Below are 27,865 nucleotides of genomic sequence, written 5' to 3'. Positions count from 1 at the left end.
CTAGCCATTAGCATTCGAAGTATGTAGTGCATTTAAAATCAAGTCCCCTCTTGCCAACAGTGTGACTGAGCAGTAAGACTTACCCCTTAGCTCTAGTGAGAAACAGGGAGTTTTTAAGCCCAAGCCAATTAACATACACCTGGAAATCATTCCCAGTTTTAAAGGCTAAATAGCAATTTGTACACGAAACACCGAAAGAAATCGCCAGCGCTCGGTCTAACCCACACTGTGCAATGACATGGCACGTGAGCTTACATATTTTGATGCACTGTGCCTCCCATTAAAACTGTTGCCTTTCATAATAAATTCTCCTTCAACCTCTTCAGAGAATAAACAAACAAGACTAACTTTTAAACCACTAACAGAGTATCTGTTTGTAAGTTACCCACCCACATAGATGTCAAGCTCTGCAGGGAGCTTTTACTACTTTCCACTTATGAATGTAATTGCATATTTATGTATTGTCTATTTATTGGATTACTCCCCACCCCATTGTTTTTTTTGTTTTATGTACTTGCATATTCAAGTGGCACCATATAAACGGAAGCATGCTTACATATAGAAATACATGTGGCTTATTTAGTTTAGCGCACAGCGAAGTAAGTTGGCCTTATCAACACATTTTGTAGTAAAATCACTAAAACAAAATGATGAATAGCAATGTAATGTTTATGCACAAGTCTGTTGCAGTTTTATGATGTTGCTGATGCTGCTTATCTACAAGTATCTGTTACATAAAAAGCCAATAAAAATAGCAATAAGCTAAACACACATATAATTTGCCTACTAAAGACTAAATTTACTGTAAGTATATGCAGTAAAGATATTAATGAACATTCACAGAACATTAACACCTTTATATGGTTAAAAATATGTAGCATATAGGGCAAAAACACAAAATAAAGCCTACTCCTGCAATACTGCAAAGTAAAAGTGTATTGATGTTTATACTTGCATCCTAAAGTACAATATACAAAGACTGCCTTTATGAAGCCACAAACATTTCCCAATTAAGTAGCCAGGCACTATGATTCTAAAACACCCATCACATTAACATCATTATGTGTGAGGCAGAGGGATCTAGTGCTAACACTATTATTAGGCCATTGCGCACATTAGCACTCTGTTCTAAATCACTGCAAATTGTCGCTGCATCACAAATCAATGGCTGCTACTGCGGTCTGACAAATATCCCGGCTTTGCACATCACTAAGGGGGTTATTTATTAAACTCCAAATGTCAAAAACCAGAACAATTCGTGTTTTTTTAGTATAAAATCTTGACCTGCGCTGGGTTTCGTGTAATAATCTGAAGATTTTGTGATTTTCAGGCAAAAATCCGAAAGGATCTGAGTTTTTGGGTGGAAAATTTTGTCACAGTTTTTTCGATGTGTATTGATAAATAAGAGAATGAGAAACCCCTATGCAGATTTGGTCGGAGTAGTTTTTAGAAAATATTGAGATAAATTCAGACTTTGGTAAATGGACTCTATGGGGCAAATTCACTAAACGCCGAAGCGCCTAACGCTAGCGTGAATTCGCCAGCGTTAATTCGCCGATTCGAACGAACGGTGGCGTAAATTCGCTAGTGTTACTTCGCACCCTTACGCCTGGCGAATTTGCGCAACAGACGCAACTATGCAAATTCACTAGCGTGCGAATGATTCTGAACGCTACCTTTTACGCCAGACTTCCTTCGCCACCTCAGACCAGGCGAAGTGCAATAGAGTAGATAGGGATTGCTTCAAAAAAAGTTAAAAAATTTTCTAAGTCCCAAAAAACGCTGGCGTTTTTTCATTTTTTATGGGTGATGGGCTGAAAAAGATCTAAATTTTTTTTGGGGCTCCCCTCCTTCCCCCCTACATTTCCTAACTCATGGCAACTTAACTATACAGTGGGCACATGTGTAGGGCAAAATAAAAATTGTATTTGTTGTTTTGAAGGTTTCCCAGGCTTGTGTAGTTCTGCTACATATACCTCCATTGTAACTTGAATTTGGCGCCGTATGTAAATTAAACATCACTAGTGTAACTTCGCTTTGCTTGGCGAATTAATGCTTTCACCTGAGGAAGGGGTTTTCCCCCGAAAGCTTGTGTGTGAAGTCCGCTGGAATAAAATGTTTTTAAGGCAAAGCCTGAGGATGGTGTGCTTCATATCCCATTATAAAAGATTAGGAATTAACGCTAGCGCAACTTCGCAACCTTACGCTACCCCTGAGCGCAACTTCAGATTTTAATGAATTTACGTAGCGCTGGCGAAAATACGCCTGCCGAAGTGCGGCGAAGCGGACGCTGGCGCAATTACACATTTTAGTGAATGTCCCACTATGTCTTTTAGGGTTAGTTAAGCTGCAGCTTTATCACTGACTTTGTCTAAACTGCCCTAATACTTGAACCAGTGTTTAAAACTTTTAGTTTTTTTCAGAATATATTGCAATAAATTCTGACTTTGATAAATAACCCCCTTAGTCTTGAAGACCCTTTACAAGCCTCCAAATGCCTCTATTCTGTTTCTTCAGTTGATATTGGGGTAGAAATGGTGTCTGTAGTTCTAGTTACTGTAGAGTACAAGCATTCTCTAAATTCCCAATTAACCATAATTGTTACTTACTGTATATAACATCTGCTGTATATTGCATTGCTTTAATAGTAAGCCAATCACAAAAAGGAGATGAGCTTTGCAATGGAAGAACCTTGCAACCAGCCAGGATTCCAGCTTCACATATTGTACGTCTCTACACAAATGATAAACAATTTCTGGGTAAATCTCTTGCCAATTAGTACATCTGCTCCGTTGAATCTTTTCTCCCAAATCTCCCATCCAGCTGACCAGATAATGGTAAATGAATCACACAGAATATAGATGATTTTCAGACCGCAGCTGCCCACTGCTTAGATAGTTGGCAGATTTAACCTTCCACATCTTTGCTTAAGTAGAAATAATAATGCTCCACTGAAAGAAATTTGTATTCTGTGGACAGATGGAGCAATTAAAAGCACCATATGAATATTGAGTTTACTATAAGAGAAGAATTCTAGCCAGAAAACAAATGATATACTAAAATGATAAATTATATACTAAAATCTACTGCTCCCATCACTGGCAAGAATGGTGGTCGGTATTTCATCATTTCACATGGCATTCTCTCATACTGCTGGGAAATACAGTGGTCTTATTTGTGGACCATGTTCTTCTACAGCAGGGGACCCCAACCTGTTTTACTAATGAGCCACATTCAATGTAATAGTATAAGTGAAGTAGAGCCAGGCACTTGCAGGTTTACTGCAAAAAGTTTTATTTCACGACATGTTTCGGGCGAAGCCCTTTATCAAGTGATATATATTTAAAGGGCTTTGCCTGAAACAAGTCGTGAAATAAAACTTTTTGCAGTAAACCTGCAAGTGCCTAGCAGTATCTATATGAATTAACAGTTTACAGGAGACTCTGTTTGGCAGTGCACCTGTTTTTTTATGCAACCAAAACATGTCTCCAAGCCAAGGATTAAAAAATAATCACCTGCCTTGAGGCCACTGGGAGCAACATCCAAGGAGTTGAGGAGCAACATGTTGCTCACGAGCCACTGGTTGGAGAACACTGTTCTTAATGTTCCACCTTGCACCTTTACAACTGTTGTACTGGTATATGACCTGTTATCCAGAATGCTTGGTACATAAGGCTTTCCAAATCAAGGGGTCTTTTTATCATTTGGATCTCTATAGCGTAAGTCTACTAAATAAATCATTTAAACATTAATTAAAACCCCTAGGCTGGTTTTGCCTCCAATAAGGATTAATCATATCTTAGCTTGGATTAAGTATTTTTATTAGGTTGTATTCATGTTTGCTCGGTTAGAAATTGGCCCTGCAAAGACTTTACATACAAAAGACAAAAAATAGAGCTGGCACTACTCTGGTACCCCAAAAATATGATCAAATCAAATAGAATCCAGGAGTCACGAAGTATTAATAAAGTAGTACAAAAAGTTTTATTGCATCCTGTATAAAAAATAAAAGCCTGACGCGTTTCGTGTCCACACAGGACACTTAATCATAGGCTAACTGGTAAATATTACACACATAGTATTTAAAGGAGTGGGAGCCAATAGAAAATGACATGGGCGGGATTACAATCAATTTACAAAAAAAGTATGTATTGCTGCCCCTAGTGGCTCATTATCTAAAATGCAAAGCTAGTACAAATAGTAGTTCTAATGGATGTACTATTGAGGTTTTTTTATACAAGAAAATAACAATATTCCTCAAATATGAATATGTATCAATACAAAAATCACAAATATAATATGGATAAATATGAAAAACAAAAACAGGGGTTGTTTGTTAAATAATAATAAAAGTTAGATAAAGCAAGAGATATCAAAATCATAATTTAAACCCAATGGTTGTCTGGTTCCTAGATGAAAAAGGACTTTGCCTAACTGGTACTCAACACACATTATCCCCCACATATAAAAATAAGTCACTAAGATTGACAAGTACGGTACCAACAGCAACCAATACGATGTTTAAACAGGTGACCATAAAAAAATGCTTTGTGTTGATTGGTTGCTATGGTTTGCTGAACCTGGGCAAACACAAGTTCCCTTTATTATATCAACTCAAGGTAAAATGGGTAAATTAGTGGGGTTATTATTAACTCTGAATTCCAAAAATCTGAAAAATTTGTGTGTTCGTGCAATACCCGAAAGTGTTCGGAGTTTTTGGCCAAAAAACATTAGAATTATGAGTTTTCCGGTGAAAAATCTGCAAACCAAATATTCTGGAAAATTGTAATAATAAATAAGGGTAAACTTTGATAAATAACCCCCTAGGTGTCTTTAAAATCATGTCTTGATCTTGAAACTTAATCTTACAGCTGTATGATGTAAAATATTGATTAAATAGATTAAAAACTGTATCAAACGTGGGTAAAAAAACTAAAGACAGCAAAGTAATTTAAAGCAAATTAATGGATAAACGATGATTACAAACATTGTAATTTGATAAGTAGCGACTTTTAATTTAATTCACAAACATAGGGTGTAGTGCTACACAATCAATCTCACCGCTTTTTGTAGCGTCGGGTGCCAGCTGCGACTCTGTCTGCCCAGGTCCAGTGCAAATTCCGATACAAACTCCAGCAGCACTCCGGTATAGTGAAAGAAATTTATTTGTGCAAATGAAGCAACGTTTCGGGCATAACCAGCCCTTTATCACGCTTAACACCAGTGTAACATTTACTCCTTTATATACCTCAGTAGGGGGAGGGGAGAACACATTTACTCCTCCCATGTGATAAAACTTTATATTAACCCTTTATGACATACTGTATAAGATGAATAAATATACATAAAATACATAATAAATATTCAAGTATCTTTTGTTTATATATAATCCAAAAGATCAAAGTGTCCAGTGTCCTTTAAAACTCTGCAACCTGCAGTAGTATGGTTTGCTTAACAATAAGCCTTGCAACATACATTAAAAAGTCAATATTGGCTCCCTTGTCACTTTATCTACAGTGGTGTGAAAAACTATTTGCCCCCTTCCTGATTTCTTATTCTTTTGCATGTTTGTCACACTTAAATGTTTATGCTCATCAAAAACCGTTAACTATTAGTCAAAGATAACATAATTGAACACAAAATGGAGTTTTTAAATGAAGGTTTACGTTATTAAGGGAGAAAAAAAACTCCAAATCTACATGGGCCTGTGTGAAAAAGTGATTGCCTCCCTTGTTAAAAAATAACTTAACTGTGGTTTATCACACCTGAGTTCAATTTCAAAGGTTATAAAGCCATTTCTAAAGCTTTGGGACTCCAGCGAACCACAGTGAGAGCCATTATCCACAAATGGCAAAAACATGGAACAGTGGTGAACCTTCCCAGGAGTGGCCGGCCGACCAAAATTACCCCAAGAGCGCAGAGACAACTCATCCGAGAGGCCACAAAAGACCCCAGGACAACATCTAAAGAACTGCAGGCCTCACTTGCCTCAATTAAGGTCAGTGTTCACGGCTCCACCATAAGAAAGAGACTGGGCAAAAACGGCCTGCATGGCAGATTTCCACGCCGCAAACCACTTGGAAGGTGCGCGTCCCGTTACATCTGGCGTAAAAGTAACACAGCATTTCAGAAAAAGAACATCATACCAACAGTAAAATATGGTGGTGGTAGTGTGATGGTCTGGGGTTGTTTTGCTGCTTCAGGACCTGGAAGACTTGCTGTGATAGATGGAACCATGAATTCTACTGTCTACCAAAAAATCCTGAAGGAGAATGTCCGGCCATCTGTTCGTCAACTCAAGCTGAAGCGATCTTGGGTGCTGCAGCAGGACAATGACCCAAAACACACCAGCAAATCCACCTCTGAATGGCTGAAGAAAAACAAAATGAAGACTTTGGAGTGGCCTAGTCAAAGTCCTGACCTGAATCCTATTGAGATGTTGTGGCATGACCTTAAAAAGGCGGTTCATGCTAGAAAACCCTCAAATAAAGCAGATTTACAACAATTCTGCAAAGATGAGTGGGCCAAAATTCCTCCAGAGTGCTGTAAAAGACTCGTTGCAAGTTATCGCAAACGCTTGATTGCAGTTATTGCTGCTAAGGGTGGCCCAACCAGTTATTAGGTTCAGGGGGCAATTACTTTTTCACACAGGTTTGGATTTCTTTTCTCCCTAAATAATAAAAACCCTCATTTAAAAACTGCATTTTGTGTTTACTTGTGTTATCTTTGACTAATAGTTAAATGTGTTTGATGATCAGAAACATTTTGTGTGACAAACATGCAAAAGAATAAGAAATCAGGAAGGGGGCAAATAGTTTTCACACCACTGTAGATAAGATTTTACAACCTTATGTGGTCAATACTAAATCTTACCTTAAAGATACAACACATTTATTGAATATTTTGGAAAATTGCCTGGTGACAAAGGAGACTCTTGTAGTGACAATGGACATACAGAGTCTTTATACATCAATAATGCATGACGCAGGGTTAGAAGCAGTATGAGAAACTCTTTTGATAAATGATAATTACTCTTTGGAAGCTCAAGAATTTTTTCTATCATTACTAGAGGTGGTCTTACGTGAAAACTATTTTATGTTCCAAGATCAATTTTATAAACAGATACAGGGGACCGCCATGGGGAGCAATGTTGCTCCCACGTATGCTAACTTGTACATGGATAACTTTGAATGTAAATTTGTATATACTAATACCCTATATCAACAGCATTGCCAACTATATTATCGCTATATAGATGATATAGTGATGTTATGGACAGGGTCGGAGGAAAATCTGCTAACCTTTGTTACCCATTTGAATTCTAGGGTGTCCACACTGCACTTCACTTTGACATATGATGCAGAGATAGCTAACTTTTTAGATGTAACCATCAAAAAGGAAGGTACTCGGTTGCAGACTGACCTGTACAAGAAAGAAACAGAACGTAACAATCTATTGCATATCTCTAGCTTTCACTCCCCTTCACTGAAAAATAATTTGCCGAAATCACAATTTCTGAGAGTGAGACGAATTGTCTCAGAGCAACAAAAAGAGGGTCAAAGACTAGATGAAATGCAAAAGAGATTTGAAGTGAGAGGATACCCTAAAAAACTTTTAGAAACAGTGAGAAATGAGGTAGAAGAAATCCCCCGAGAAGAGTTAAGAACAAAAAGGGTGAAACAAGAAACCTCGAGACTAGCCTTCATTAGCAAATATAATACCGCTAGCAATAAGGTGAAGAGTATTATTAATAAACATTGGCATCTTTTATAAACCTGTGCACCACATATAAAGACTTTCTCTGAGCCACCGTTAATGGCATATAAAAGGGGAAAAATTTTTCGTGATGCCTTGATAAAAGCAGATGTGGGCTCACTAATAAAATCAGGACAAAGATTTTTAGGGGTCCCCAAAATGGGTACGTTTCCTTGTTTGAATTGTGCAAGTTGTAATAATATTACTAAGGGATCCCAGTTTACACACCCACAGACTGGACGAAAGATTGACATCAAAAGATATTTCACATGTAATTCAACTTTCGTTGTGTACCTAATCAAATGCCCATGTGGTTTAGCATATGTGGGAGAGACCACACAAAAAGTTAAAGATCAAATTAAGCAACACAAATCAAATCTACGGTGTGGATACACACATCTTCCGATACCAGCACATTTTGCTGCTGCCAGACATACAGTGAGTCAACTGCGGTATCAGGTGATAGATAGCGTAGAACCCTTGAGACGTGGAGGAGACCGGACCCTACAGTTAAAAAAGCTAGAGATGAAGTGGATACAGAAACTAGGGACACTTGATCCAGGTGGTTTGAATCGAGAGTACACACCAATGCTATTTATTTAATTAAATGAGGTTGACCTGAATTTGTGCTAAGTGTAACATTGTTTTGTATCTTTTTGTTTTTAGATTAATACAGCTCGTGCTCTGGGAATGGCTGTGTTCCTCAATACATAGGCATTTTCGGCACAGGAATAGAGCACATAAATTGTGAGTAGCGATTTTAATGTATGTTGCAAGGCTTATTGTTAAGCAAACCATACTACTGCAGGTTGCAGAGTTTTAAAGGACACTGGACACTTTGATCTTTTGGATTATATATAAACAAAAGATACTTGAATATTTATTATGTATTTTATGTATATTTATTCATCTTATATGTCATAAAGGGTTAATATAAAGTTTTATCACATGGGAGGAGTAAATGTGTTCTCCCCTCCCCCTACTGAGGTATATAAAGGAGTAAATGTTACACTGGTGTTAAGCTTGATAAAGGGCTGGTTATGCCCGAAACGTTGCTTCATTTGCACAAATAAATTTCTTTCACTATACCGGAGTGCTGCTGGAGTTTGTATCGGACTTTTAATTTAACTCTCCAGAAAAACAGCAACAAAATTCTTGAAAAAAATAACTTTTATATAGGGAACATAGTAAATAGGCCTCAGGTAATAATCTTTTTATATTCCAAATCGAAGGTGGATGAGCCATAGTTTTTTTTAAATGATATGATACAAACCAAAATATTCTATTTTGAATAATGAAAGCAAACGTAACTATGACATTTTGAAGTATATAATCACTAAAAAAATTGTATTGATTTTATAGTTTATAAAAAAACTATGATTTTATAGTATTTATAAAAGCAATGGTTATAGAAAGCAATATCTGTATGAACTTTTATATTCTTTGCACTGCTGCTTCTGACTATGTCTACCACTCAAACAATGTAACAGCTCTTCAATAGCCATGACCTCAGGTGGCACAATCATTTTGAGTCCTGGCTGGTGGAAAGCTGACCACTGCAGCATTATTTCAATGGCACATGTCACTTTGCACTGGTGTAACCACCATAGACCCCACCACCACCACTGGACAACACAACGGAATCTTCATTGTCATGCACAAGTTTCACTTACCTCACAGCTACCCTCTCCCTCCTTAATCTGACCCATTACCCCTCCAACACTTTCATGCACATGTTTTCATGTTTTCATGTGAGAGCAACAAGTAAATCATTTAAACCTCGACTTTCAGCTGTGACATCTCCATTGAGGCTAAGTAAAAGTATTGGATGTCTGAGAACTTGGGTTATATTACACACAGTATTTTCCAGGCTTCATATTCATTTTCGTCGTCCAGCTAGAGATACAAGCCCTACTAACAGATTCAATCTATAAACTGAAAATCATTGATTTTGCACATTTCCCCTTATATTGTTTAGTCTGACTGAGACACTGACTAGGCTGACAGATAATGTAAGTTCCGGGTAGCAATACAACCACAGCTTAACTGAATAACTAATAGTAAGATTATTCACATAAATCTAGCAGACCAGGTCTGGCTTCTTCTGACTCCTCTCTGCTTTTAGGGTAGCAACAGGAAAGAAAAGGAAGGATTGATTTGGAGGCTCTAATTACCCCCTCATCCTAAGGGAATGACAAATCTATACAGAAGATAGACTCAGAGCAGTAATTGCGTGATTTAGGGCACACAATAATTATTGTAATCACATGATTGATACAGAGGTGGTTTATGGTTAAAACGGTATACTGCTTGAAGAAACGGCTCCAGTCTGTACTATGACTTCTCTCCTCTTGCAGAGATACAATAACCTGTTGAGAGTGCAGGCAGCCTGTTTACTATAGAAGTATACAGGGTTAGTATTAAATGGGATGTAACCTTTCAAACAAAAACAAAGTACATATAACCGCTCTCCTTAGTAAAATGTTTGCACTTTTGCACACAAATTCATACTCCAGGGATTTCAAATATCTTTGTCTTAGTTTTGTTTGTAAGTTTTTATAAATGAAATACCATTGGGTGACATAGTGACTCTACTTGAGCTGTGTAGGTGCAGTGGTTAATTAGGAAATCTAAAGAAAATACAGTAATTAATTTCCTAAATAAAGAAAGCGAAAAAATTAATAATCTGACCAATGCATTTTCAGTTCTATTGGATAAAAGATCAGCTGGCTAAATCTGTGAGGTTTTGTGAGATTTAGGTTCCAGCTTTTTGATGTAGCATGCCAGCAAATCCCAGATTTCTCATGGCTGAATCAAAACTGCAAGACCGTTCCACAGTATCCTGATCATTTTGTTAGATATTAATCCAGCGGAAAACATGCCCAGGCAAGAGCAAGGGTATAGTGAGTTCTGCAATGCAACTAAACGCTTGCCAAAAACATTAATACTGGAAGATGAATCTCCTTGAAAAAGTCTAATTGTAAATTAGAACTCTATCTTTATACACATATCTCTCACATAAATAAGAAATTCTAGTTATGGAATCATGTTAGACTCCAATTACCTGCTGAGATGTTTTAGGGTTGCCATGATTTGCCTATGCCAAACTGTTGGAGGGGTCAGTGTGTGTATGGATGGATGTTGGGTTTCATTTGGAGGGGTTGAACTTAATGGACTTTAGTCTTTTTTCAACCTGCTCTAACTATGTAACTCTGTATGGTCTTGGGAAGATGGAACATTCTTCATGTTCATGTTACCCAAAAGGATAAATAATGCTGGGATCTACTCATCACAGCTCAAGATTTACTGGTAGATCACATTTACCTTTTGGCCACCCCAGTCTGTGTGATCTGCTCCACATCTCTTAAAGGGATAGTCACCTGGTTATTACAATCATCTCCCTGGACTAGGTGACCTACTTTTGTTTTATAAAACAGCAGTGATTGAAGTCAACCTGAAGTCAACCTGACCTCCATTACTTCTATAGTTACTTGAAACTGGAAGTTCAGTTGACTATACCCAAACTTCTCTATGGACTTTTAGGTGACTAGACCATGTGTCTTCTGTGACATTTACCAACTTCCACACCCCCAGCTGACTGATGCTCAGCATAGCCTCCCCACCTGCCGAGCGCTGAAACTTTTTTTTTGCTGTTCTGCAGGTTTGGAACAATTCATATTGCCCATCAGGCCCTTGCTTGAGCAACAAAGAAGCAGTAAGGGATCTGGAAACTGTGTGATTTTTTTACCCTTGCAATGTTAGAGTAGGAGGACAGCTCCAAATGGGTTAGTCACAAATTTAGTACAATATTAGGGTAGTATTTCTAGGCACCCAAGGATGGGGTGTAGGACAGAAGTTTTATAGAATACAAAAAATAATTTTGAAAAAATTTCCAATCAGACACTTCTGGTGGCATGGCTGAAGGGAAGAGGGAACTATGCACTTCCAATCGGCACAAGCACAAAGACTTTCTTGCACATATAGTGATCAGCATGGGGCCAGGGGAAGGTGCCTGATGCCTATGGCAGTGCTGTATTTATAATAAGCCCTGCACAACCTCAGTACCTCCCCATAATTATACAGATGGCTGGTCAAGGGGAAATAAATCAAAAGAGGTAGAATAAAGAAGGGAAATACCCTGGAGAGTTTAACTCTGAAGCAATATCAGTTAAAACGTTACTCTTATTGTAAATCTATAAAAAAAATCCATAAAAAACAGGTTAGTATAGAACAGGTTGATTGCCACCTTGTACCACGGTGCACATTTCATTTGCTGCAGTAAAGTTATCATAAAACTTGGACAGACATCTGTAAAAACATGAAACCAGGAGAAAACAGTCAGAACTAAAAAAAAAACAACTCACAGTCCAATTGCATGACCAACCAGCTAAATGTTTGAAACTGGGAGTCATTAGTAGTCATTAGTAGGGACCGAGTCTAAGGAACCCCAGCCATGTCATTCAACCTTGTCATCGAGAGGTGAATAAAGTTTCCAGTAGGGCCTCTGCAATCAGGTTCATAAAAGGCTCATGCTGAAGGGGGATTTGAAAGCTGCACAGTGGTTTCAGCATTCAGCTCCAATGAACAGGTCCAGATCAACAGGATTAATCAAACTAATTGTGGAAAACACAAATTAAAATGGAAAATGCATAATTTCCTTTTAATAGATGGGGCACAACGGTGGTTTAGTGGGTAATGCCTCTGCCTTACAGCACTGTGGTCCGAACTTCCATTCCAGCCAGGGCTTCACTCCAGTTAATCAGGTCAACTGTAGTGATGGGTGAATCTGTCCTTATTTATGAAACTCTGGAAAAATTTGTGGAACGCATTGAAATCGATAGACGTCAAAATTATTTTGACGTGCGCGACAATTTTTATATGCGCGACTAGACCCAAATTTGTGGAAAGGCCACCTAGGCCTGGGCCTAGGGCTGCAGGATTTTAGGGGGGGGGCATGCTGCCAAACCACACCCACATTGGTTCAAAAACACTGAGGATGCGCTGGAGATACAATCATTTTTTTAATTTCCCATGCGCCAATCACCATTGCTCCAGTCCAGATGATGAAAATTTGCATGAATAAAGGGGAGGGGAAGGGGCGACGAACGACAGTGGGCCTAGGGGCGCCCACTATGTCCAAATGCATTAAAGTCAATAGGCATCTGAATTTTTCCACTGCAACTTTTCGCAGCGGTTTTGCAAAAACATTAGCGGGAGGCGAAGTGTGGAAATTAGTTGCGAATCCATGCCTCATGAAAAAAAATAAAAAATCGCCCATCACTAGTCAACTGGCTTCTTATTACATTGACCCTGTGTGTGTGTGTATGTGCATGTGATAGGGGCCTTAGATTGTAAGCTCCACTGGGGCAGGGACTGAAGGATAAACAAATGCTGTAAACTGTTCCATTTATTTGTTGCTACTACAGTATATTGATAATAGATACAATCTTAACTAAATATAATTACTTGTATTACAAGTGTGTTATCTGTGTGTTCAAGGTATATTTAGAAATATTTGAATAGACAGAATTTGTTGTACCCTCTGGTACAATGATGGCAGGGATGAGTACACAGGATGCACAGAAGTGACTTCAGCATAATAACAGAATCTCTAGGCCACCAACCATATAGACATCCCATACATTTGCAGTGCCAGGCAAAGGGAGCTCGGAGGAAACCCTAGCATAAAATGTATAAATGCTCAGGAGAGCAAATTAAGCACTGTGGGTTTAGCTGCTCTGTAATCTATTATTTTGCATATAACGTTGTCCTCTGTAGTGATTAAAATGCCAGTAGTTGTGTAAACAACACAGGATCGTTTGATTCATAAAGTCATAACAATAGCATCACATATGCCTCTTTTCTTTTTGTTGCTGTTATTTACATTACCTTGTTATGTACACTTCAGAATGCGGAGGCATATAGCACTGGGAGAAGCGTACTATTATTGCCAAGATTCATAATAGACTTTATCAGAGCTGCTGTAAGAACGTAAAAGTGTGTTTGGAGTCAGAAATGCAAAGGAGCTGTTTAACTCCCCTCACTGCCAAGAACGCAAGAATAAAAAAGTACAGTTGCCAAGCAGATTTTAAAGCAGGAAAAGAATACAGGGTCCTGATTGGTGGACATAAATAAATAACAATGAACTTGTTTCAGTGGGATCTAAAAAGCAGTGGGATGGAGAATAAGAAAATTGCTAAAACCAAGCATATAGAAACAAACAAAATCATAATAAATATGAGAACACATATAAGAAAATGTTGCTGTAACACATCCTCCTCAATGTTACCTTTTATGGCTTATCAACCAGCAATTTACATTAAGTCTAGATAAACAGACCTCTGAATGGATTATACAATTACAGAATTCCTATTTTTATTTTGTGCATAGGACGGAATGGTAATGATTTTCTTAGGAGGTCCATAGCTGCCCAGACTGGCTTTGCATGTCAACGTCAGGTTAAATCTAAAGTGATGAGAGTCCTACACGGCCCCATGAATCCCCTGGGCACACCAGTGTTACCAGAACAGCAAATGCTTCTCCAGCTGATGTGTTTAGTGTGACTCAAATATATGTGTGTAATGCTCTCAGACCAATAAAGATGTTAATTTCCTATCAGGAAATTCTGCTCAGTACTAAACCCCAAGCTTAGCCAAGATAAAAGAAAAATACATTAATATATTCATAGTTCTATCCCTGACATTATTTTACTAGTGACGGGCAAATAAATTTGCCTGTCACGAATTCACAGCGAATTTCCGCATTTCGCTACCGGCGAATGAACTTGTGAATCTCTGGCGAAAATTCCCTAGATCAAAAATTTTTGGATGCGCGTCCAAAAAGTCGCTCACATAAAATCACGTGAATGAACACTATTCGTACATCCATTGACTTAACGGCAGTGTCAAAATTGACACGAGCGAATTTTCGGACACACGTCGAAAATTTGGACGTCGGTGTCGAAATGGGAGACATTCACACTGTATTTTACTCCTTTGATATAGTACTGCTAAATTCCACTTGTACTTGGGAACTTCATATATGAAAAGTTTGTAGATGTTTTGGCATAGACAGTACCTATAGCTCTAGACATGCCCAAACAATTGTAATTACTAGTAGATTATGGAAAGTGATTGTGTTGTTTCTATTCCCCAGACTAAAAAGTGCTTTATAGGGTATGCTAGGTTTTTGTTTACTATTTATTCTTAGTAGGATTTAGTAATACCCATGTGTCTATAGAGTGGCTTTGTGCCTGAATTTTTATACTTCCTTGATCTATATCTTTCACTGATTTATGCTGGAACCACAGCATTTTCTCATTAACTATGTACCACAAACACATTAACTTGTCTATTCAGTTCATCAGTTACACCCACAGCAGCCCTTAATCTAGTTTAAATCTGACAGTGAATAGAGCTGAGCAACAGTAACAGAACAAACTGTACAGTAAAGTGTCAAGGTCTCTTTCTTGGGATCAGACAACAGAGACCCAGAGAAAGAGAAACAAAGGGAGTAGGAAAGCCATGTGGCTGTGAAAACAACGACTGATTGAATGACAAAAAGAGAAAAAAATAATCCTTCTCTGTGGTGTTTTTAGCCAATATGCTGATTTGAAATGACAGCTGCTAAATTAAAATGACAGCAGACAAGAAATACTTCCATTGGGTATTTCGCTTATTCTTCTAATAATGTTGATAAAGTGATGTGTAGGTGAATAGTGCACTGGGAATAAACATACACTTATTTGGAAATGAGCATGATGGTTAATTATCTCAATATAATGTTTAGGTTAAACTTTGCCAATGGGAAGTAAATTGTTTCATCATATTTGATTGTAGAACAAGATGAGTATGAAGAACAGGAATTCATGGTTATGGATGATTTAACATAAAAACAAACAGGGTTTAGCTCCCCAATATTTTCACTCTGTAATATTTTCACCTTTACAAGCCAATACTTAACATGGGACATAACGGCACTAAAGCAAACATTCCATAATATTGTTCAACTACAGCTCACAACTTTCACGACATCTTTCTGCAATGTCCATGTATTACCAAAGAAAAAAGCTGAAATATCACTCCTATAGTAAACCATTATTGGCTTTAATTTATTTGATTTCATTTCATTAAACATCCCTTGCTCTGTACAGGCATTTGTGTCTAGTGGGTATCCCTGCCATGTTAATAGTTTCCACAACCACTTTGGGGATTTGGGATATTGTACTTTTAGGTCACAGAGCATGTTTAGGTTGATTCCCATCATCCTTATGTTAGAGGTTTTGCTGTGCTATCCATGGTGCTGAAATCTGGGACGCACTGCCTGGGACCAACACAAAACACATGACTATTGGATTACCATGCACAACAAAACATAGCACTGCATGTCTGCAGAGAAAACAGTCTTTGGCACGTTATGGTACATAGACTAAAGGTAACAGCCCTCCAGTAGATGCTTGACTACAGTTCCCAGCATCCCCCAACATCCAATGCCTGACTATAAGTTGGACACTCCTAATGTAAAGAGCAGATGCTAAGCAGATGAATATCAGCATGTGTAATGTCAGTAGGCTGGTTATTGAACTGGCAGCATGTTCCATTGTAACCTCAGTTACTGTATACACACATTCAACACTTACTTATTCTGCCTCCTGCTTTCCAGTCAGTCTCCTCCACTGCTCCATAGCTCTTCATTGGCTTCTCTGTCTCTTTAGTGGTAGAGATGGATTTCTTTAACTCCATGGATGTCTGCATAGCTGCCTATGTTCCCTTCTCACAGTCCACCTTCTATCTGCCTCTGTTGTCTTGCTCCTGGAAAAGCTGATAGGTGGTGGGTGGGTGAGGGGGAAGGACAGTCCCGGCTTCCACTCACTCCATCCTCATGTCTCTTGGCTTTTTTTTGGGGGGGGGGGAGCTGGAGGGCTGGGCTGTGACGTAACTGCATCCCTGTGGGGCTCTCAGGAGCATAAAGGATGCTGCGCGCATGCACTGAGGAGGGGAGCTTGTTTCTAGCGCTGGGTACCGCAGAAGGGGGAATTCACATTAACCTCTGCATGACTGGGCTATTCATAACCTCAGTGGTCAAAAACTGTTGCAATAAAAAAATAAACAAATAGAGGTTAAATATGATTAACTGTATTCATTTTAACCGTGATCTATAACACAGCATAATACAATTATAAAATAGTAAATAAATTGGGTTTCAGTATGAGTGTAACTATATGGTGTAACTGTATCTCAAAATCGATATCCACCAAAACATGTTTAACCTCTGCATTGCCAGTCGATGTTCCACAAACATCAGGATTGCCTGCCAAGAAATTTTGAAACGATCGTATACCCCCTTTTTTTAACATTAGCACAATAATTAGGGCTTGTGCTGCTTGCAATGTAAAAGCATTTGCTGGGGAACATCACTAAGCAAAGGTTAGCATTAACACCTGCTTTGGAGTTTTGTTAAATATTTTGTCGCAAAATATTTGAGGTTGCAAAATTTTAATACATACGTTGCGAATGTTCGCAAAAAAAAAAGTCGTTGAGGTGTGTAATCAGTCAAAAAGGACGCAAGCATGGACGGTAACGCATGATCTTTGCGAATGTTTTTTGCGCTAACAAAACATATTATATTCCCCCATATAGGAGATCATCTTTTCATACAGATGTGCTGGGGCATAGAAATAAGCAGGCATCAAACACAGTAACAAGGGTAATTACACCTAAACCTTTTGAGGATGTGCAGTTATGCTAAAATGAACGCAAACCTTTGCACTTCCATATAGTTGAGCTAAGCTCCATTACATCCCGTGTCAATCCTATTGATACTGTGGAGCTACCTGGGCCCCGGAGCTCACGCTCTCTGGTGCTGAAGGAAGCAGAAGTGACGGTCCTGCTGGGACCTTGAATGTAGTCGTAATTTCAGGGTTTCACAGCTAGTTGCATCAAAAGGCAATTCAGATACAAGCCAAAAGAATCATACGCTAACTTCAGTTTAACGCTGAACTCTGGAAGCTTGCCCTTTGGAGCCTTTTGGCCTGGTGGTCAGGGGCCATCCCTAGCTTCAGCAAAGGATGGCCTGATGATTTGTTTTTTGCTGTGCCATTTGGCCTGTGGCACTCAAGTATGTGGCCTTTTCCTTTTAAGGATAGGCTTAATCACTGCAAGGTGCCACTGACTACAATCACTTACTTCAGACTCAAGACCTCATGCTGGCACTGCTTTTTGCACTGGCCTGGGGTACAATTCTAGTGAGTGTCATTCTGTCATATTGTTTCCTGACCCAATAATGTTTGCTTTGGCTCTGGGCTGTGCAGAATAGAATAGGCAGGCATGGCTAGCAATAGGAGATTTGGAGAACAAGCATATGAGATTTGGAATTAAATAATATGGTTTCCTCTGATTTAAATTATTACCCTGCTGAAATATTATTGATGTAAGTTGTTTGTGGCCTTGATATTGTTGTGTAAATTTCTTATTTTAATTACCAAGCAAATATTGAACTAATCTGTAATGCCCCCTGCTGTTGAAACAAGTTACATTTTTCTTGCTTTCCTTTCTATCTGTGAATACAAACAATGAACTAACCTCACAATTCACATAACAATTCTGAAGTTTAAATGAAAATCAAAGATACAATAAAATATGATGAGGGAAAAAATGCCACTGAGCAAAGTGGATTCAAATAACCATGTGTTTCCCCCACAATGAAACATTATCTCCTAGGTTTCAAGCTTCATCTCAGCTGCATCCAGTGTAGTTTGCAAGCAATATTCTCTCCAGCATTGGGCCTATTGTGTCCTTTGACATTGTGGCTTGCCAAACCTACTAGCACTAGTCAGAAAAAAAATAAGTAAAAAGCAAATAAACTACAGTAATGATTTAACCATCTTATGTTAAGAAGATAGTCTTATTTGCTTTTTGTCTTTTTAGGGATGAATGAAATATTTTGCCATGTTTCCCCAAGAAAAAATGCATATAGTATCTATTGGATAGTTTTAAAAAAGTCACATGATTTTAAAAATATTACATAATCTGAAAAATTGTTGCTTTAAAAATGCGCATTGACAATGCATTTGGCATTTTTTTGCTCTTTAGTGAAGTATCAGATTCGCTGACCACATGAGTTTACTGTAAACCCTCAAACCAAATGAATCTAAAAACTGCTCGGAGTGCCCTTCTGAACACTTTTGCAATGTATATTCATTATTTACTTTTCTTGTTTTGAAAATATTAGCTGATATGTCACTGCTAATATAATGAAAGTGGCAGAACAGCACCATCTGCAGTTTTGGTGACCAACCTGATGGTTAGGATAGTACCCCCAGCAGTAACCCCATTGTACGTTTTTCAGGACACCAGAAAAAAATGGTGTAAAATCCAGAAAAATATAAATCAGGGAAATTCATTAAGCAAAATATATAGATGGGACCATGGGGCAAAATGGGGGAACTTAAAATCAGGGAATGTAAAATTGAGGTTTTACTGTACCTTGAAAAGTAAAAAAAAAAGTAATTTAAATTTCAAAACTTAACAAAATCTGATTGTGCTGTCATAATACTAAAAATGCTGTTTTCAGACTTCACATATTTCTTCTATTGTTTATTCTGCTTTTCACAACTACTACCTTCTGAGCAATTGTCAGTGCTCCCTCCTCTAAGGTTATGTACATATGGGCGTTATTACTTGTGGGTTCTCATTATATGCAAGTTAAAATTAGTAAAAACATATTCTAGTAGATTGGTAGGTTAACTGACTGATTTTAATCTGGCAAAAGGTAAAGAGCAATGCTTGTACAGGTATGGGACCTGTTATCCAGACTGCTCGGGACCTGGGGTTTTCCGGATAACGGATCTTTCCGTAATTTGGGTCTTCATGCCTTAAGTCTACTAGAAATTCATTTAAACATTAAATAAACCCAATAGGCTGGTTTTGCTTCCAATAAGGGTCAATTATATCTTAGTTGGGATCAAGTACAAGCTACTGTTTTATTATTACAGAGAAAAAGGAAATCATTTTTAAAAATTTGGATTATTTGGATAAAATGGAGTCTATGGGAGACAGCCATTCCGTAATTCGGAGCTTTCTGGATATCGGATTTCCGTATAAGGGATCCTATACCGGTACCTGCCAATACTCCAGACACAAGTGCTCTTTGTATGAGCTCTAAGGGCTACAATTTTGCACCCCTTAACACTCCTGCACTATAGCTACTGTATATATGCCTATAACATTGGCAAACAATTAAAATAATTTAATGACATTTTACTGTACGTGCTGGCTGTATGTATACATCACCTGGATGCTGATGTCTCAGGTTAATGAATGGGTTTGGAATTTGAATTGGATTTCAGAAATAGAAGGGAGAACATGTCCAAGTACATTCCCTTCTTAGGATTTCATTGTCACCGTGCTTGAACAAGTAATCACATTCTCACAGCTCTCCTGACGAGTCCAATTATCTCTTACAAAGGTCCGTGAGCTCCATTTAAGAAAGCGATTGGTTAGTTTTTCTGTACAAACATTTCTTTCAGGCCCACCTTGCTGATTTTTTTAACTGTAAATGATTTATGCATAAAGGGGGAAATATTTACACTAGTTAGTTACTGTAGTGAGTTACTATAGCTTCCAAAATCCAACCATTGCCCACCACTGAGATATTTTGAATTCTAGATCAACAACAGCATTATTTAACTATCTACTGTATCTATTTAGCTATACCTATATAACAGTTGTATTGGTAAAAGGGAAAGTTATGCCCTCATTGTAATGACGTTAGAACTGAATTCAAAATAGGAATGTATTAAATCCTGACTTCCAGAATGGCAGAATTCGTATTCAGATTCAGTGAATACTGAAAGTTATGGTTCAAAATGTGCCAAATCCATAAATTTTGAATTTGTGGAATCTAAAAAATACTGAAACCAAATGAAGAAAATACATTTTTTTTTCAGTTGGAAAAAAATGTGCCTTCCATTCAGTGGTCAAGCATTGCCTAGTAACAAACAATTCCTATAGACTTATATTTGAAAGCTCATATGCCAATGCAAACATGAGTGAATCTTGCACAATTTGGCACATTTAAATGCAAATAGCAAAGGAATTTGCTTTATACATGCACTTTGCAACACGTGTATAGCCAAAGCACAGCATGTTTGTCATTTTTAATGCTAAGAGCATATAACATGTATTATATTACCATATAACATGCATTATATGGATCAAGACTGCAACACGTGTTATTTACCCATATGGAAAGTGGCGTGGGTTTGCTAGTTGGTACAAGCATTAGAGCAGGGTGATATAGAGAGAATCTGAAAATATGTAAGTTAGGGAGCACCTTCCATCAATTAGAGAAACAGTAGATGGTGTGCAGAGTCTGAATAGTGAATTATAAGTAAGAGAAAAAAAGAACTAACCCTTGAAATTGCACCTCCCCATCTCATAGTCCAAACACTCAGTGACCCATATTAAAACGTAACTTTCACTAAGGAGATTAAAACAAATACAGGAAAAACATAAAATCAGGTAAGGAACAGGGAGACGGAAAGACTAAAGGTAGTTGGTTGGTGTATAAAGGCTTAAGAATGGGTCTCAGACCCGCCTACTCGGTTAGCAGCTAGCGTAACCTGAGAATGAACTGGAGGTAGGTAAGGGGTCTCTAAAACCTCAAACCCGCCTAATCATCTTGCTGCTGATACCCCTTCAGCCCACAGTTAAACAGCCACCCCTTCACCCGCAATCAACTCCTCCAGGTTGTGCAGACAGAAATGGGCAAATTCAGCACCTTGTGTACACAAGCACATGTCAAGCCTGTCTAGCTGAATAATTAAACTGTACCGAACTGTACCGAAGTCTCAAACCATATGTTTGGTATTGGAGAGTTTTAGCCCTCCAAACCCCTTCACCCACAGAGCTCCCCCCCCCCGATTCAGTGTGTGGAGAATAGCCTCTAAAATTTATCACGTTGCCTAACCATTCTAAAAGGTCGCCCGCATTGAGCATGCTTTGTGAAAGGCAATTGATCTTCCAGAAGCTCATCTCTATAAATAAGCATAAGGACATCAATCAGGATTTAAACCGGCCAATAACCGTGCATCGCATCAAGGAGGGAAAAACCACATATGCTAATGATGTTCATCCGAGAAGTTGATTAGGCGGATCTGAGGCCCATTTTGAGACCCTTTACCTACCTCCAGTGCATTCTCAGGTTATGCTAGCTGCTAACCGAGTAGGCGGGTCTGTGACCCATATACACCAACCACCTACCTTTCGTCTTTCAGTCTCCCTGTTCCTTACCTGATTTTATGTTTTTCCTGGATTTGTTTTCATCTATTTGGTAAACATTACATTTTAATATGGTTCACTGAGTGTTTGGACTATGAGATGGGGAGTTGCAATTTCAAGGGTTAGTTGTTTTTTTCTCTTACTTATGATATAGAGAGAATTGTCTCAATACAATGGGCTGGCCAGTGCCAAGTTTAATCAAAGGTGACAATGACCTTTTGCTTTGCTCAGAGAACCAACTACACACTGAACTGGAGCAGATTCACATAATGAAATCTGCAGCCTCAGATGCATACCTTGTATCTCTCTTAATCCCTAGTACACAGAATGTAGAAGAAGCAGAACAGCTGCAGGGGACTGTGCAGGATGGAGGGATTTTCAGGACAATAAATAACTAAATCTGAGTAAAAATCAATGAACTGCAGGCAGGGTTAAGAGATGATTAAAAATGTGTGATCACTTTGCATAAGTTATAAGTAAAATGCCAGTCAGTTGGAATCAGGTTTGAATATTCTGTCCAAAATGAAGAAACCATATTCATTTCTGCCACTAAAAATAGTCCTGAGTGTGTTTCAAATTCAATGAAAGAAATACATTATGTTTAAAGGACAACGTGAAACACATTCAGCTGGGCTCAAAAACCTGCACGTACATACTCTAGAAAATAACAGTAATAGTACAAAAGATGTAGAATATACACTACACATCTAAAGGTATCCAGACCTCATATAAAATGACATGTTTTCAGATGGAATACTCACTGCTTGGCAGATGCCAGAAGTGCACTACTGCCTGAATGGATAATGCTGGAAGTAATGCTGATGGATTGGTTGCACCAATGAGGGGAGCTGAGAAAAAAGGCAACTCCTGGTAACTTTAAGAGCCGACGTTCTGGAGCGCGCGCACTGACAGGCCGTGTCAGGCAGCGCATACCACCCTTTCCTCACCTAGGCGCTCTTACAATGCGCATAGCCCAGGATTCTTCAGGCCAAACTGGGGTAAGCAGCAGTTAGAGATACGTGCTGGGCGCCCTCCAAGCTTTGCGCCCTAGGCACGTGCCTACTCTGCCAACCCCTAGTTCCGGCCCTGGGAGAATGTTTGCCATGTTTAAGGCTAGTGGGCAAATTTACTACAGGGCGAAGTGACTAACGCTGGTGAAAATTCGGCAGCGTGACGTCATTTTGAAACTTCGCCGATTTACCAACGGACACAGGCGTACTTCACTAGTGAAGGAGATAGACTCTATCGTTAGTTCGCACTCTTACGCCCTGGCGAATTTGCGCTCTGGCGAATGGACGTAACAACACAAATTCACTAATTTTACTGAATTTTACTGAACATTACCTGTTCCGCCAGACTTGCCTTCGGCCAGCTCAGACCAGGCGAAGTGCAATGGAGTGTATAGGCCTTCCTCAATATTTTGTTGAAAAACTTTCTAAGTCCCAAAAAACGCTGGCGTCTTTTCCCTATTTCAGGGTGATAGGCTGCAAAAGTGCATAAATTTTTTTTTTGGGTACCTGGGCTCCCCCATACATTTCCTACCATATGGCACATAAACTATACACTGGGCTCTTGTGTAGGGCAATATAACAAATCTATTTTATTTTATTAAGGTTCCCTGGGCTTCTGTAGTGTAATGTATTTGATGCAACATATACGTCCATTGAACGTTAACTTCCCACCGTATGAAAATGAGCCAATGCTAGCACAACTTCACTCTGCTTGCCGAATTAATGCTAGTGCAACTTCGCCAGCATTCGGCGCCCTGGACGCAACTTCGCATGTTAGTGAATTAGCGTTGGCTGAGCAAATTTTCGTCTGGCGAAGTGTTGTGCTGCCTGCGAAGCCGTCACTGGCGAATTTTCGGAACTTAGTAAATTTGCCCCTTGGGCTCCTGATCCCATTAATTTCTACTTTGGGGCAAAAGTTTGGGGAAGGCTCTTTCCTGTTGCAGCTTTATAATGCCCCCTTGTACAAGGTGAGTCCCCCTAGACTGGGTTTGCAGAGATGTGAGTGAAAGTACTTGACTGGTCAGCACAGAACCTTGCTGAACACCTGTGGGATGATTGGGAAATTGTCTGTGAGTCAGGCCTGATCCTGGTTGGGTTGGATGAAAGCAAATCATTATTAATAATGCTCTAACATCTACTGCAAAACTTTCCTAGAAGGGTGGAGGCTGTTAAATAGAGGGCCAACTTCATATGCATACACTTGATTTGGGAATAAGATACTGGAAAGGCAGTTGTCCAGATATAAATACAGTAGCCACATAAACCTCTGAGGAAGTGTTCTATCACGAAACGCGTCAGACCTCAGACGCTAAGTATGATTAATATGTTGTTTAAATAAAGTATATCATTTTACGTTCTGGTCTGGAGACGAGAGATTTATTCAGAAACCCAGGAGTGCGCTGCCTCTACACTACTAATTTGCGTTCTGCAGAAAGCCTTTAAGTCAGCTTTAGATTTTAATAGAAAAGAACTAATTGAGGGAAGGAAAACAAGAGTCAGAAAGGAGAAAGGAGAGAACAATCAAGTGGGTAGAGAGGAAAGACTCACAAATAAAACAAAGAATACAGGAAGATTGATAATGAGTATGAAATATAGTACGCAGTTTAATAAGATCAAGAAAATGATAAATAAACATTTACCAGTTCTATTTGTGGATAAAGCATATAAACACTTACTGGAACCAGGCATTCAGGTGGTATCAAGGAGGGCTCCAACCTTGGGAATGATGCTAGCGCCTAGAATGTTTGCTGCGGAATCAAAACCTAAAACCTGGCTGCATAACCTTGGAATGTTTAAATGTGGATCTACAAAGGTGTGTTAAATGTAAGGCAGTCCAGGTATCTAGTACATTTACATGCAACGTGACCCAGGAGCTACACCAATTTAGGAGTAACATTAATTGTAATACAAAGTCCGTAGTCTGATGATTTGATGACTTGCCTTAAATGCCACAAACAATATGTCGGGTGTACCACTAGAAATCTTAAGAACAGAATAAGAGAGCACCTTAATTACATCGGATCTGGAAGTGAGAGTGCCCCAATATCAAGACATTTCAAAGATTGTAATGGTGGCGATATAATATAATGGGTGTCAGTGCAGGGTACAGAAAAAGTATCACTACAATCTAAATTCTTGAGAGCTGAAGTGAAATGGATATTTAAGTTACACACTAGACAACCTGAAGGACTGAACTCGGTTTTTTGACATCAGTTGCTATTTCTAAATTGTACCCACAACAGCTCTCATTAATTGTTATATAATGGATAAAGTGTAAATCTTATATCTATCAATGTTATGAGCTAGATTTTGGGGCAAATTCATCAAGGGTCGAATATCGAGGGTTAATTAACCCTCGATATTCGACTGGGAATGAAAATCCTTCGACTTCGAATATTTCGAATTCGAATTTTGCGCAAATACTGCGATCGTACGATTCGAAGGATTTCATTCCAACGATCGAAGGATTATCCTTCGACCAAAAACACGTAGCCAAGCCTATGGGGACCTTCCCCATAGGCTAACATTGGGTTCGGTAGCTTTTAGGTGGCGAACTAGGGGGTTGAAGTTTTTTCTTAAAGAGACAGTACTTCGACTATCGAATGGTCGAATGGTCGAATGATTTTTAGTTCGAATCATTCGATTCGAAGTCGTAGTCAAAGGTCGAAGTAGCCCATTCGATGGTCGAAGTAGCCAAAAAAACACTTCGAAATTCGAAGTTTTTTTTCCTTCGAATCCTTCACTCGAAGTTAATGAATTGGCCCCATAGTATCAAATTTCAGCCCCTACTGGCTTAATTGTAATTTGATATACCAGTTGTTACTTTCTAATTATGTACAGTACACTATAGCCCCCTGGAATTTTTACACTGTTTTTTAAAAAAAGAATTCCTTAAGATATAAGCATTGAAAGATTACTATAGCACCGAATTGATCACTGGGACGAAGTCAGACACAATGATTTAATAAACGGATTAAGCATACAGGTGGCATACTAAAGGAAATAAAATACATGTATTTATTTATCTACTTGCTTATTTATTAATTGTATAAACTAATGAATATGTAAATAGAATGTCGTAAATTAATTGTAGTAAGGAGACCTGTCTAATAATGTTAACTTGATTGTTTTTAAAATGAATGGATTCTGAGAAAATAATTTTTAGCTTTAAGTAATGTATTGAATAATTAATTAATTAGCATGATGGTTTAAGAGTCGGGTATGCTAATGGGAAATGAGGTCTCTGAGGAAGTGCGTAGCCATGAAACGCGTCAGACCTCAGAAGCTATGTGTGTAAATTGTATATCAAAATAAAGATTGTCTGCTTTTACCGGTGATCTGAAGTAGTGCTATTCTTCAAAGTGGTTCCGGAGAGCGCTGCTCAAACCATTGATGAGAGATGTGCTCAGACCTGGAAGAGTTTTGATTGCTTGGTACACAACAAAACTGCCTAAGGAGCTTCAGATCAATCCTAAAATTAATTTTGCCTTTTGTAGTTAACAGAGCAATGGTACTGTTATATCATCTTTTCCAGCCTAAAAGTCTTTCTCTGAGTAAAAGTGGTAAGCAAAATCCAAAGAACTTCATGAATGCAAGTAAATTCATATAACTGCTATAAATGACCTGGGCAGACATGATCAAAACCATATTTCATCATCTTTTTTTTTTTTTGCTCTAGTGAATATATGCGCTGTTGACATAGAATGCAGAAAAAAATTCTCATTATATTCATCACCAGCAAGCTAAGCTGGAAAGAAATGCAAATTATTGGTGAGATCTGTACTTAATGCCTGTGGTAAGAGCAGCATGGAACTTTCTGCCTTATCTATTTTGTGCAGCTAGACCTTCAATAATAGTATCATTATTATGCATTCAGCTACTTAAAACGTATACTTTTTTGAAAGTTGATTTATCAAAATCACATAAAGTTACAGCTTTGCATGGTTTATGCCTATTTTCAGCTGCAATGAATTTGGAATGCACAGGCTTTTGTTCTGCTTCTGTATAAAAAGGTAGATATAACGCTTTACCAGGAGACTTGGGTGCCCTCAAAGAGATCCTTATGGCACCTCTGCCAATGAGATATATTAATTACATTACATATTTTGTCTGACATCATAATTTACATTTAATTAACAAAATTTGTGGGCAGGCTACAAAGGCCCAGGCCTAGGGCGGCAAAAATTGGGGGGGGCTGCAAGGCCGCCTGCATCAAAAGTCCACAAAGTAGCAGAACCAACAGGGTTGCAGGTTAGGGCTAGGCCACACAGGAAGATTTCCACTAATCTTCGCGTCTAATCGCCAGGCGACTAATCTCCCTGAAATCTTCCCGTGTGGCCTAGCCCTAACCTGCATTCCCCAATGGCACTGCTACTTTGCTCACTCTTTCCCTGCTTGCACCCCTCTCCCACCTGACTCTTCCTGCTTGTACTCCTCTCCCACCGACTCCCAACTGACTCCTCTCGCTCGCACCCTTCCTGCCACTCGAACCTCCCCCTCTGCTTCTCATCTCACACCCACCTGCTTTCCCCAACTTTGGACACTTTTCCCCTTTTGGTTCTGCTACTTTGTGGACTTTTGATGCAGGCGGCCTTGCAGCCCTCCCCCCAATTTTTGCCGCCCTAGGCCTGGGCCTTTGTGGCCTTCCCACAAATCTTGTTTATGCAGTATATATATTATGTCATGCTGAATTCATATATGTTTTGGGCACAACAGAGAAAACCAAACTTAAATCAGGGGCCTGACAGATTTTCAATTAGCCTCTTTTTATTATTTACAGTTATTATAATCCAAAGTGTATACAATTTATCAGGTGACTCT

At 38.7% G+C, this 27,865-nt stretch overlaps 1 protein-coding gene across 1 annotated transcript in view; it reads right to left on the bottom strand.

Annotated features, from left to right (window-relative positions):
* bmerb1.S (bMERB domain containing 1 S homeolog) overlaps positions 1–16,673 on the bottom strand; it is a 99,978-nt gene extending 83,305 nt beyond the window's left edge. Inside the window, exon 1 of the mRNA XM_041578513.1 lies at positions 16,394–16,673. Coding sequence (XP_041434447.1) covers positions 16,394–16,508 — 115 coding nt within the window. The 5' untranslated portion in view covers positions 16,509–16,673. The remainder of the gene's footprint in view (positions 1–16,393) is intronic.
* Between the last annotated feature and the right edge of the window lie 11,192 nt (positions 16,674–27,865).

The sequence above is a fragment of the Xenopus laevis genome, chromosome 9_10S, assembly GCF_017654675.1.
Source record: "Xenopus laevis strain J_2021 chromosome 9_10S, Xenopus_laevis_v10.1, whole genome shotgun sequence".
Taxonomy (NCBI): Eukaryota; Metazoa; Chordata; class Amphibia; order Anura; family Pipidae; genus Xenopus; species Xenopus laevis.
Note: the sequence above shows the minus strand (reverse complement) of the source record. Positions and strands in the feature narration are given on the sequence as shown.